This window comes from Neopsephotus bourkii, unplaced genomic scaffold, assembly GCF_033783945.1.
Source record: "Neopsephotus bourkii isolate Nb327-2 ecotype Australia unplaced genomic scaffold, CSIRO-AGI_Nbou_v1 NB_745, whole genome shotgun sequence".
Lineage (NCBI taxonomy): Eukaryota > Metazoa > Chordata > Aves > Psittaciformes > Psittacidae > Neopsephotus > Neopsephotus bourkii.
In genome coordinates, this window is record NW_026901243.1 from 1,597,184 (window position 1) to 1,610,047 (window position 12,864).

Sequence of the window (12,864 nt, forward strand, 5' to 3'; positions counted from 1 at the left end):
ACTAACAATCTAAAGAAGCAATAAAGACTTACTTTTGTCAGCAAATATGGCAGGCAGACACAGAAATATGCCATGGGAATAGGAACAAAAGAGCATTTTCACAAAATTACCTTTAAAAGAACATCTGTTTGTCTGACACCTGACTCACGCATTTTCACAGAAATACAATGTGCTTTCCAGGACCTTCATGAATACAGTTTGCATGCAAGGAAACTCTTTAATTCAGCACTGAAATGTATCTTCTTCTGCAGAAGACTACAGCAGATGATGGGATACAGCACAAGCACACAGTACAAAAGGAGCTGCAAAGACCTGATGAAAATCATACTAAAATCATAGATGGTCAGTCACTTATAATTCAGAACACATGGTAATAGTCTGTGTGGGAATTATTTCTGCCATGGTACTACAGATATTAAAAATTTAAATGACTGCAAGTTGTCACAGAATCGTGGAATAGTTAGAGTTGGAAAGGACCTTAAGACCATCAAGTTCCAACCCCCCTGCCATGGGCAGGGACACCTCGCTCTATCACCATATCACCCAAGGCCTCATCCAACCTGGTCTTGAACACCGCCAGGGATGGAGCATTCACAACCTCCCTGGGCAACCCATTCCAGTGCCTCACCACCCTAACAGGAAAGAATTTCTTCCTTATATCCAATCTAAACTTCCCCTGTTTAAGTTTTAACCTGTTACCCCTTGTTCTATCACTACAGTCCCTAAGGAAGAGTCCCTCCCCAGCACCCCTATAGGCCCCCTTCAGATACTGGAAGGCTGCTATGAGGTCTCCATGCAGCCTTTTCTTCTCCAGGCTGAACAGCCCCAACTTTCTCAGCCTGTCTTCATACGGGAGGTGCTCCAGTCCCCTGATCATTCTCGTGGCCCCCCTCTGGACTTGTTCCAACAGTTCCATGTCGTTTTTATGTTGAGGACACCAGAACTGCACACAATACTCCAGGTGAGGTCTCATGAGAGCAGAGTAGAGGGGCAGGATTACCTCCTTGGACCTGCTGGTCACGCTCCTTTTGACGCAGCCCAGGATACAGTTGGCTTTCTGGGCTGCAAGCGCACACTGCAGCCGGCTCATGTTCATTTTGTCATCGACCAGCACCCCCAAGTCCTTCTCCACAGGGCTGCTCTGAATCTCTTCTCTGCCCAGCCTGTAGCCGTGCCTGGGATTGCTCCGACCCAGGTGTAGGACCTTGCACTTGGCATGGTTAAACTTCATGAGGTTGGCATCAGCCCACCTCACAAGCGTGTCAAGGTCCCTCTGGATGGCATTTCTTCCCTCCAGCGTATCAACCGAACCACACAGCTTGGTGTCATCGGCAAATTTGCTGAGGGTGTACTCAATCCCACTGTCCATGTCAGTGATGATGTTAAACAAGACCAGTCCCAACACCAATCCCTGAGGGACACCACTCATCACTGGTCTCCAGCTGGACATTGAGCCATTGACCACAACACTTTGTGTGCAGCCATCCAGCCAATTCTTTATCCACCAAGTGTTCCATCCACCAAATTAATATATCTCCAATTTAGAGACAAGGATGTCATGTGGGACAGTGTCAAATGCTTTACACAAGTCCAGGTAGATGACATCAACCCCTGTCCATCAGTTCTTTAGCTTCATCATAGAAGGCCACCAAATTGGTCAGGCAGGATTTCCCCTTAGTGAAGCCATGCTGGCTGTCACCAAGCACCTTGTTGTTTTTCATGTGCCTTAGCATGCCTTCCAGGAGAATCTGCTCCAAGATTTTGCCAGGCACAGAGGTGAGACTGATTGGTCTGTAATTCCCCAGGTCATCCATTTTCCCCTTCTTGAAAATGGGGTTATATTCCCCTTTTTCCAGTTGTTGGGAACTTCACCTGACTGCCATGATTTCTCAAATATGATGGCCAGTGGCTTGGCAACTTCATTCACCAGCTCCTTCAGGACCCGCGGATGGATTTCATCAGGACCCATGGACTTCTGAACATTCAGATTTTTAAGATGGTCTTGACCCAGTTCCTCTCCTACAGTGGGCCCAAGGTCTTCATTTTCACAGTCCCTGTGTCTGCCTTCCAAGACTTGGGTGGTGTGGTCATTGCATAAGTTTTACTGCTGTTCATCTTTCATTTCTTAAATGGAGTGACCTGGTGTATCATGCCTTCAATTACATGCAATGCTCACAATTGCAGCTTGGGGCAGGGGAATTGTTTTAATTATCTTGCCCCAGCAGCAAAACTTGTGCAAATGCATCTACTACACTTTGTATTTGAAAACAGTCATTTAAAAAAACAAACCAAAACCAATACTCAAAAGCCAAAAGCAAATAAAGAAGTATATAGGGTAAACACTCACTTCTGATAGCTTCTTTATACATAGGAAAGAAGGTGCTCCTGTTTAGCTCATCTTCTCATCTCACATTGTGTACTTTATGTAGCAGAAGACAAGACTGGGTTTCTTGATAAGATTTAATGTTGGACAAAAATGAGAGATGGTACGGTTTAATGAACAAGATGTCACTGTAGAAAAAAGGAACTCACAAGTGGAACTGTGTAAATAATTGTGGTGGGTTTTTTTTTCCAAAAGTTAAAAAAAAATAATAAGAAAAAAATAAATCCCAATCCCAGTCAGTATCTTACCCAGTTGCCTGTACAAATTCCATTCCACCTTTCCCTTTCTTTTAATTTATGTTCCGTGGTCATTAAAAGACTTCCTGGCAATTCTGGAGATTACGAAAGTAATAACTTTGAAAGAACCAGGTAGAAATTATTATGGATATATGCTATGGGATGGGAATACCAGCTTATACACGTGTTTTGCAGTTAATGGTGTTTTCAGAGCTGTAGCTGTTAAATTCCAGTACTTTTCCTTCCCTTCGTTTCCCATCTGAATGGAAGTCCAGCACAGGCTGAGAAGATAACTAAAACTAGATTTCTGAGCAGGGCTTGCAAAGGAGGTAGGGCTCATTTAAACCACCAAAATGCTGTGAAATGTATCGACAGGATGTGTTCATGCTGCCCAAGGAGATAATAGAAATTTCAGCTCCATTGCAGCATTTTTTTGCATGTTTTCTGAGCCATCTTAACTGACTATCTCCAGGCTAATGATCACCTCACCTAAGTTTTAACTTTCTTACAGAGTCCCTTTAGCTTAAATTGTCCTCCAGCTTCCCTCTTAAGTTAATAGAGAGAAAGACCATTCCAGAGAACAATTTCCAGAAATGTCAGGAACCCATAACAGTTTGGAAGGAATAGCTCTAAGGAAAGACCCACAGCTATTCAGTGGCTACTTAGACATAGTTTATACTAGACAATTTAGGTTAGTTACCAAAATCAAGAGAGACAAATCACATCCCTGGAGACAAAGCAGTGAATAAGAACTAGTAGGATTTGGGGATAAGATTTTTAGGACAGAGACTAAAGTATCCATATTTATCATGTGTACTGTAGAAAATCCATGGCAGAATACTGTCCTGGTGATGATGCTACAGCCCTACACACTCCATCAATTTGCCATGGTTTAGGACTATACTATAAATAACACATGGTACTGAAGAGAAAGGGAACTTAATATATATTAAGGAAAGATTTTCTTGACCCTGAGACACATAGGATTATCAAAGACACTGTGATTTCCCTTGAAGAACTGTACAGAGACCCCCTGTCTAATGGCAACCCAGCTAGATCTAGAAGCAAAAGTTGTAGGTTTACACAAGCACAACACTGCGCTGCAGAAAATTATGTCTGCTCCTAAGCCCATGATCTCAGCAGAGTTACAATGCCAAATTACTATCCCTGTTCAACTGGCACTAATATGTGCATGTTCATATTCCGTCTAGGCTACAACATGGATGGGGTTTTAATCCCTGTTACCAGAAAACCTTCACAGCTACAATTATCATTATTATGCTATTGGTCTTGCCAGGCAGATCACATATACATACATATATATAGCTTGGCCGCATATTATAGAGGGCAAAGAAAGAAACATGCTAGAGCCTTTTCCAAGAAACAGGAACATACATGTGGTTCACCCATTAGGGTTTTGTCCTGTCTCCAGACATGACTAGCAAGAAACTTTTCCATAGATCATTCCAAAGAAGTTTTTCCATGGCACAGCATCCTTTCTTCCCCTGTCAAAACTGATCCTGAACTTTTTCAATGACAATGCACTTCCAGTCCTTCAGCTTCACTAATGGAGCTGAATTCGCAGTAGGCTAGCAACATCCCTTTTAGTTTCTGCTCCATTTGAGAGCAAGTTCTGTATAGCGCCTGCAGCTTAATTTAAGTCCGGATTGTGACGATTTTGTTCATTCCAGTATTGCTACATTGTTATTCACAGTATTCATACCAGCTAACTTTCAACATTTTTCAAAGGAAGGAGAAGTGGGACTAGTTAACTAGGACCACAAGTTAATTTGACAGTAAGTCACGTCATGAACCACAAAATCACCAGTGAGTCCTAATCACTTCTATTTTTATTCAAGTTCTCTATGTTCACTATTACCATACTTTGCCTCATTCCAGACTAGTGCATTTGAGGCACTATAAATATTAAATCAGAGGACGAAGTTCACAGAGCACTCAAGGAACTCCCCCATCATTTGAGAGAACACCAAATTCAGAGAAAAAGTCAGGAATATAAAGTTCCAACTGTGGAAAGCAAGACAGGTAACAGGCTGGGAAAAGCCTATCATGCCAATCTACAACTGGAGAAATGTTTTACACTTTATCAGCAGGACTCTTTCTATCACGGGATTTCTCTGAGTAGCATACTTCCCAGCTGTGACCCTGAACAATATCAATTAAAACTGGTTAGTGCATCCCAGAGCAAGCCAGAAAAATGTGTAAGACCCTTGGAGTTACAGCTATGTCAGACAGAAGCTCGCCAGGAAGCAGAAGACAGCTGGGAGATTCTCTTTGCCAGTGCATGCATGTGGAAAGCACGAATGTGCAGGCTGCTGAGCACCTGCCTGTCTTTTGAGGTCACACAGGCCTAAGTAGATCCACTACAGTTAAGTACATGAATGGCATGAAGACCTACACATCAAAACATCCCATGTTAAAAGTAACTGTCCAGATTTTTTCATGTAATCACGACATTTAGCATGACCTAGGCAGTACAACAGAGCCAGATGCTTGAGGTAGGATTTTTCTCAAAATGTAGATTACTACATTGTAAATATTTACAGCTGAGATGGTCATCCTTACTCCCATATATGTCCATAGAGAAAAAAAGGTATCATCTAATCTTGAATTATGTGTTAAGTCTGCTTATCAGATATTCAGAGCTACAAATGAGCAAGCTGACTCGCTCATTTGTGTTGTAGATGCATTTGCAGGTTTCAGCATTTAATTAGATTAATTCCATACTAAGTGTACTTGAACCAGGAAACTGCCATTAGGTATCTGAGTAACTCCTGTGCCATTCTTTCCTAACACCAGGGCTGGAAACATGTTAGCAGAGTCTAGAAGAAAATAAAAATTAAAAAGAATGTATATGGATCAGCAGTGAGCTTTATCAATTCTTATCCGGCAGAACACCCCTTGAGGACTGCTGACATTCAGAAGAGTGTTCAGCAGGAATGGGGGCAGCTCTACACTAGAACAGGGACAAAAACTCAGAAAAGGGAGACTGTAAACACGATGTAGCCTGGCTACACTGCCTGGAGATGCTAAATACAAAGTGATCATTACTTTCTTTTCTGCCTTTTACTTTCATTATTTCCCCTTATCACTTTAATTCCCACTTCAGAGCGAAGGAGTCAGATTCTCGTTCCTGCTAAGATTTCTGTTTTTTTTCAAATTCTCTCTTTTATTCAGGCTGCACGTGATGGTCAAATGGGGATGGAGACATAGGGTCAGCACACACCCCTTGTTTCTTTTCATATAAAGGCTCATGAAGAATCTAAAACACTTAAGAGGAAGAAGCCATCATAAAACTCACGGAGAAAAACAAACAGAAAATCTCAAGGCAACCATTGTCTCTGAAGCATTATAGGCACTACACAGCAGCAGAAGGAGAGAAAACAGGGCTGTGAAAAATAAAATAGCAATGAGCATAACATCTGGGCACGAGAGGTAGAGGGAGAGGGAAAGAGGAAAACATCAGAGCCCAAATCAGGGCTGTATGCTTTCCTTATTACAGTGCCAGCCTTGTTCTTCAAGACCTGTGGTTGCAGTTGCAGAATCAACATTGTGCTTGTGTTGGATCTTACCCAGAGAGGCTCTGGGGAACCATTTAGTTTATGTCTGTGTACACGGATGCTGAACACAGCAAGGGGGGAAACCTAATGCATTATTGCAAAACGTAGGAACCCATAAGATGTTCTTCTTTTGACATTAAAGTGCATTTCTCTCCATGCAGTAATTATAGGAAGGAGAAATATCAGTGCAAAAGACAAGCTCTAAAAGGAGCAGAGATCCTACTACCATTATGTTTTTTTGCATCATGTGAGCACCCTGGAGTAGGATTCATGATCTGTGGAACTCATTGCACCAGGATGTGAACAACTAAAGGATGCACAGTGATCCTGGGACAACAGAATGAAGAGCAGCTGAATTCTTCTGCTGAGTTAGTGCTTGAAAAGATTCACTCCCTGCCTGCATGCCTGATACATTTTAATCACATTGAGACACAAAAGCCTTTCCAATGGCTCTGGACCTCCTTTATCTCTGAGATGTACTTTATGAATGTGGAAGAGGCAGAGAGGTGGAGTTAGATATGAATAGTCCCCCAACTATAAGGGTTATTCTGGACTTGAGTGAGGAACTATATGGTGAAATGGTCTCTTTTGACCTGGGAAAATCTGTGAATTCTTGAATAAAAGTAATAGTCATTGCATAATCATAAGAAGTAGGGATCATGATCAACTTCTGACATCATTCGGGGAATAGGGGAGGAGAAACAAATTTTTCTGCCTTTTTTCCCTTTCTTATGCCACTTCTGGACCAGGGAAGAATTTGGAATATCTTCTGTACTGTGTAGAGAGGGTGTCAAAACATCCTTGGAGCTGAAATGAACGGCCTGAAGTATATGATTTCTTCAGTTCCACCAAACCACACAGTTCCTTTGCCCAAAGCTGGGAAGCAGAAGAAAAATGACCTTATATATGAGATGAAGAGCAGGATGGATATGAGATAAATATTCTCTGATGCAAATACTCTTAGAAGCTATAATACAGGAATGGTTTGCTTCAGAGAATGCTCTGGTAACACAGATATCTGCATTCTGCTCCTCCTTGCTTCTGGGGTAAAATACGTGGTGAAGAAAAGGGGAGAGAAAGCTCCCCTTTTTTATCGTACACACAATGCATTTTATCTGCTTTTCTCTGCAGTTTTACTAATTCTAGTCACAATAGAAGCAGCTTGGACAGGACTCAGAACGCAGACCCTGATTTCCAATTAGTTTCTTTGTAATTCTTTGCCCTTTTCTCAGTAGTGCTGGCCACAGGCAGATCCTGCTGCAGTCAGTGAGAAATGAGGCAGGATATTAAACTATTAACTTCTTTGCTTGCTGCCTCAGTTCCTTATCTTAGCAACAGCACAAATATTCTTCATCAAGATTATGGTCATCACAATGTTAATCCCTGTAAATGTCTTCAGAACATGTGAGAGATGCACAAATTATTACTGAGCTGAGGAGGGAATGAACTGTTACAAAGCAGACCAATGATGCACTTAAGTCTTATGTCCAGTTCCCAAAAGCTGTTACCATGTGCTTCAGCAGAAGACACAAACATTATCAAGGCCTATCCAGACATGGTGTTTCTTTTTTCTTTTTTCATTTTTAGATTAGTTTTGTAGATATATATCACTGCATCATCTAAAGCACAGAAGCAAATTCCTGACCTCTGATAATAACCAGCAATTGTTCTGGTACATCCCCATTGATTGATTTTTTGTCCTTATAATGTTTCTCTAAGCTCATTCAGCTGCAGTGATTGCACCTCTTACTGTAAGATGTTTGCATTGCCATTGCCAAAAACCCCTGAAGACACGACAGGAAATGTTTAGAAACCATCAGTTCAATGTACATGGTATATTGCAAGCTGAAACACACCTGGAGAAGAGTCATTGAGAGGGTTCAGGGCAGCTGCCCTCCGTATCTTCTCCAGACAAGTCTCCTGCTCCTTTTTAATGATGCAGTTGGAATGGGTTGCTGTAACCTGAAATGTGAGGAAAAATGTGGAAAAAGAACAGTTACAAACTTCAAACTGTTAGTGAGCTTATCAGGCAACAACAGTAAGTATTGAGGTCTCATTTCAAAAAGAAAAAAGAAAACAACCTTAGAAGATGAGAAAAAATGCAACAATTATTTATTTATCCCCCTCCCGCACCCCCATCAGTCTTATGTCCAAACCATGGAATTATAATTATCATAAATTGTTTGGGCTTTTTATGTTGTTCTCCCTGTCAAGTAATTTCTAATGTGTTTGCTTTATTTTATTGCATTCCTTCTTCATATAAAGCTGAAACAAATGTCCTTCTAAATAGAGAAATAACTAAAAGACGAATCAGAAATCAACTGAGGCTCAGTTTGATCTTGCACCAGTTTCTCATGAACCTTGCACAATCCATTAACCTCACCCAGGATTCAAAACTACATCAAAAGCTCTTTCTCCCAGTCTTGTACCCTGTCCATTCCTTAATGTTTCCTTCTTCCTTTATTCCCCATGAATACAAGGCGACTTTCTTGCCAAAAGAGCATCCAATGCCAACTGAATAGAGATGGCTTGATCCAAACATTTTCTTTTTTTTTGTTTCCTAAAGCAGCCCACCATAAGAAGAAACAAAAAAAAAACCCACCAAAAAAACCAAACAACAAACAACAAAAGGCGGGGAAGAAAAATAAAATATAAGTTATCATATAAGAGGAACATTGCAACCAACAGAAAGCAGAAAATCCCAAAGAGGTAATAAAAAAAGAATGTGATTCATTCCCAGAAATCAATACAAGATTTCATTCCTATTGCAGACAGTGGCTAGGGAATATCAGTTTAAGGGAATATCAATTTAAGGGCAATACTACCTGAGGTTTCATTAGATCATTTTATAGGGGCACTACTAAGGTTCAAATTACACTCTGTGAAAAGCACCGTGAAAATCAGTGCATGGATTGAAGATGGAATAGGTCATCCTGGTGCACTGAAGCAATTATTGGGATTCATATTTCATATTTCCCATCCCATATTTCCCATCCCATGTCCTTTGCTCTTGACAATGGCAAACTACAGAGGAAGCAGAGTATATCTGTCAAGTCGTCTGTTTTCCCTTATGTGCTAAGTGGGCACAAGAAAACAGGTAAAGCAATACTTGAATTCAATCTTCTTCAGTTAATTTTCAAGCCCTAGCTGCACTGTTCAGCTTTACTTCCTCACATCCCAATAAAGGGAATGGAGTGAACAGTTTGGGTCATTAATGCATCAAACTTCCACCACACACCCAATACACACTTAAAAGTAAATCTTAAGTCATGTGTAATCAGTTTGGTGGAGCTTGTGTTGCACTTTTTTTGTGTGATAGGAGATACTGAGCCATTGTACACTTTTGACTTTATAATATTACAAGACACCAACCCTGTACCAAAGATTGAAAGGGTTTCCTAACGAACCTCTATTGAAAAGCTTTACTTGTCATTTGTAGGAACTGATAATGCGATGCAGTTTCATCTCCAAGATCCCAGTGATGAATTTCAGCTATTTTCCACATGGGATACACCAGGCATAACCGTATTAGATTTGTTTATCTTCAAAACAAACATTGTTCTGCTGTAAGGGCTCCCAAGAGCCTGGAAAATACATATTGTCACAGATCTCTAGGATCTCCCAAGAACATAAGGGCTTTTGCTACATCATCCCCTAAACCCTGATGAAGATTGAGAAAATTGCATTGGCTGACATTCAAGTTCTTAGAATACCTTTTAAAAAGATAAAAGAGAAATAACAAGTAAATAAGGGTTCTGCTGGTGGTGGTGGTTCACTCTCCACAATTGCTCATATATGAAAGGCTTGTCCAGGGATTGTCTCAGTACATGAATGTGACAGTTTCTGTACAGTTCAGCATATGAAGATTAGAAAAGTTGTCATTTAGTAGTAGTGTTAATAGTAACAATAATATAAAAAAAACCCAAATATTTTCTATGCAAGTAGGATAGGACTAAAAAAAAGGTAGTTTCTTTGCCCACTTGTTAACCTGAACTCTTGTCTTCATCTTGGTATCATGTATGTTAAATGTTATAGGAGTTCAAAACATATATATATATGTATGTAGTTATGCAAAATCTATCAAAAGATACTAAACAATAAGAAGCTCAGCATGCCCAGATTTTTCTATGGGGTAATCATAGGCCTTTGACAGGAAGGTTTAGATTCAGTCTACAGTGAAAAGACAAAAGAGTGTTATTTATCCTTATTTTTGGTGTCTTCTTTAGCAGAGGCAAAGTAAAACCAGGACCTGATTCATTATAAGGAAAGCCTAAGGTTAAAAGCTGATTTTATTGTTTTTCCTTGTAGCCAAACAGATCTCTCTGGCTAAACTGACTAAATTTAGTCAATTATATCTGAGCAAGCCTGGGTCAGTATGTATTTGAAATGCAGACTGCTGGGCGCAGAGAGAGCGCTACAGCAGTTTGCTTCACCTCTCCCTGTAGCCTTACTTAAGCTTTCACTATTGGCAGAATATTTTGATGTGACTTTCCATAAACATTTTTACGCCATTTTGTAACAGTCTTCACCAACAAATTAAAAAAAATAAAAATATATAAATATTGGGGAACATGGAAACTGAGACAGAAAGCAAAGAAAGGGAAGAAACATTAACCTCAGAGCCACAGGAGAGACTAGAAGCTGCCTCTCATCATTAATAAGAAGCTGCATCTGAGAAAATAAAACCACGTTTGGCTTGTCAATAACAAAAAGTTTCCCTGTTGAATGCAGAGACACTTTAATGTTATCATGTTTTCCTGAAAGGATCCACGTTTCATGTTTCTCCATTAACTATGCACTGGTAGAGCCTTTAATTTGTTGAGTCAGTCTTCAACAACTGAACAGCAGAGAAGAAATCAAATGTAAGTGTAAGCTTGAACTTCATGGCCTCCTGATTTCATTTCTTTTGCCTCAAGGACATTTGCAATTTCCTGAGTTCAGTAGACAGTCTAGTTTCAGTTTCCCAGAAGATATCAGTGATACGTGCAGTTAAAGAATATTTTGACACGTACTAGAAAAATCAAGAAACCAAGTGAATACTGCATGAAATTCTACCTTTTAAAAAAATTATTATTCTCCACAGATTGAAGGAGTTTGACTCACACCAGGCATGTATTTGTACAAGTACAAATACAATAAATACAATCAATGTCTCTTTTGTTCTGAGAGAACACAGACAAAAGTAAGCAGCTACCACACTACAGCCATACAACAAATTAAGAGAGTTTGGTTTTCTCCATTTATTTTTATTAAGGTGGCCACCACTAAAATAAACTGCCATCTGCGATTTGTAACTTGTACTATTTAACTCTTTGTTGTTCCCTTGACATCTTGGTAAAATTAAGACCAATAATGTTATTATGTTACAGCCTACATAGAGTCTCTCACACATTCTCTCAAGGTGTTGCTTTAGTGTGATCTATTCCATTAAGAAAGCCTTAGATAGCACATAAAACTGAGCAGAGAAAAAGTTGAACACACCTGTGCTGCTTCCAGACCTGCTCTAGCTATACGTGAAATCAGATTAGCAAATTCTAGAGTCACGTGTTTAAACAAGGCATTGCTTAAATATATGGATGCTCCAGGGAAGGAACCATGTAGGAGGAATTGTGCAGATCAGAAAAGCTTCACACGTTTCCTGGTCATGGAAATAAAGACATGTTGCCAGCTTATTTCAGCAGAAAATTTAAATAAACTTGCTTTCTTCTTGGTTTAGTTCAAGTATATCAAACACTGAGAGCAAGGTAACTTCGAGGAGAACTTCTTTCTTTCCTCAAGATTTCTCTACTTGAAAACAACACAAGCTGTCTGATTTGGTGCATAAATATCTATAGAGCACAGAAAAAGTTCTGCACCTCTTCTCAAGATGTAGTAAACTGTGCTTCACATTAAGCATGGTGTGGTACAAGCCAGTGAGATTGTACCTTGGACCCTCATGTCCAGGACACCTGCAAATAGGGTGAGAATGGCCTTAATAATACATCCAAGGAGCAAAAAGCAAGGCTGTGAGTAGACAACAGAGAGAGCAAGACTGGACCACATTAGGAAGGTGCTTCCTAACCACTTGCACTGAGGAGGAGCAAAGGATATGAATTTAATCATAACATTCTGCTTATGTATCTGACCTGAGTTACGCACTGTGTCTATAACAGCAATATGCAGCTGTACCCAAAGTGAGCAGGTCAGAAGAGTAAGCACAAAAGTCTAGACCATGTGTCTAGACGTGCCTTAGTGTACCTTACTTGACCTCCATCTGCAGCTGCTTTCATGGGCCTTTATGTTTACCCTTTGTCAGAGTAGTTTGGACACTGTAGGGTATCTCTAATGGCAAAAGACATCTATGGTTTGCCACTTAAATCATTTCCTCAGTTATTGCAAGTAGATAAAGGTCTTCCCAGAGGAAAACCAGGACATTTTCTATGAACTGGACATTATCCCTGTGTCATGTTCATAGTCACTGATAAAAAGACTTGTGCATAGGAAAGGTGGTTGGGTGTCTGGAAGGATTTGGAAATTTTTTAACACATCAAAGCTGGGTATTGAAAGAGGTCTCAGTGTTATTCAAACAAATCATCTTTTGGGCCAACAGTGCAGAGAAGTCTAGCCAAGAAACCTGAACTGTCTTTGACTACAATCACTTATTAAAAAAATACTTTTCTTCTCATTT

At 40.1% G+C, this 12,864-nt stretch overlaps 1 protein-coding gene across 8 annotated transcripts in view; it reads right to left on the minus strand.

Annotated features, from left to right (window-relative positions):
• The window catches only part of ADCYAP1R1 (ADCYAP receptor type I), a 140,467-nt gene that overhangs the window by 76,312 nt on the left and 51,291 nt on the right, over positions 1 to 12,864 (minus strand). For all 8 annotated transcript variants that reach the window (XM_061354772.1, XM_061354775.1, XM_061354774.1 and 5 more), the window contains one exon: positions 8,054 to 8,159. In XM_061354772.1, the coding sequence (XP_061210756.1) occupies positions 8,054 to 8,159 (106 nt within the window). The remainder of the gene's footprint in view (positions 1 to 8,053; positions 8,160 to 12,864) is intronic.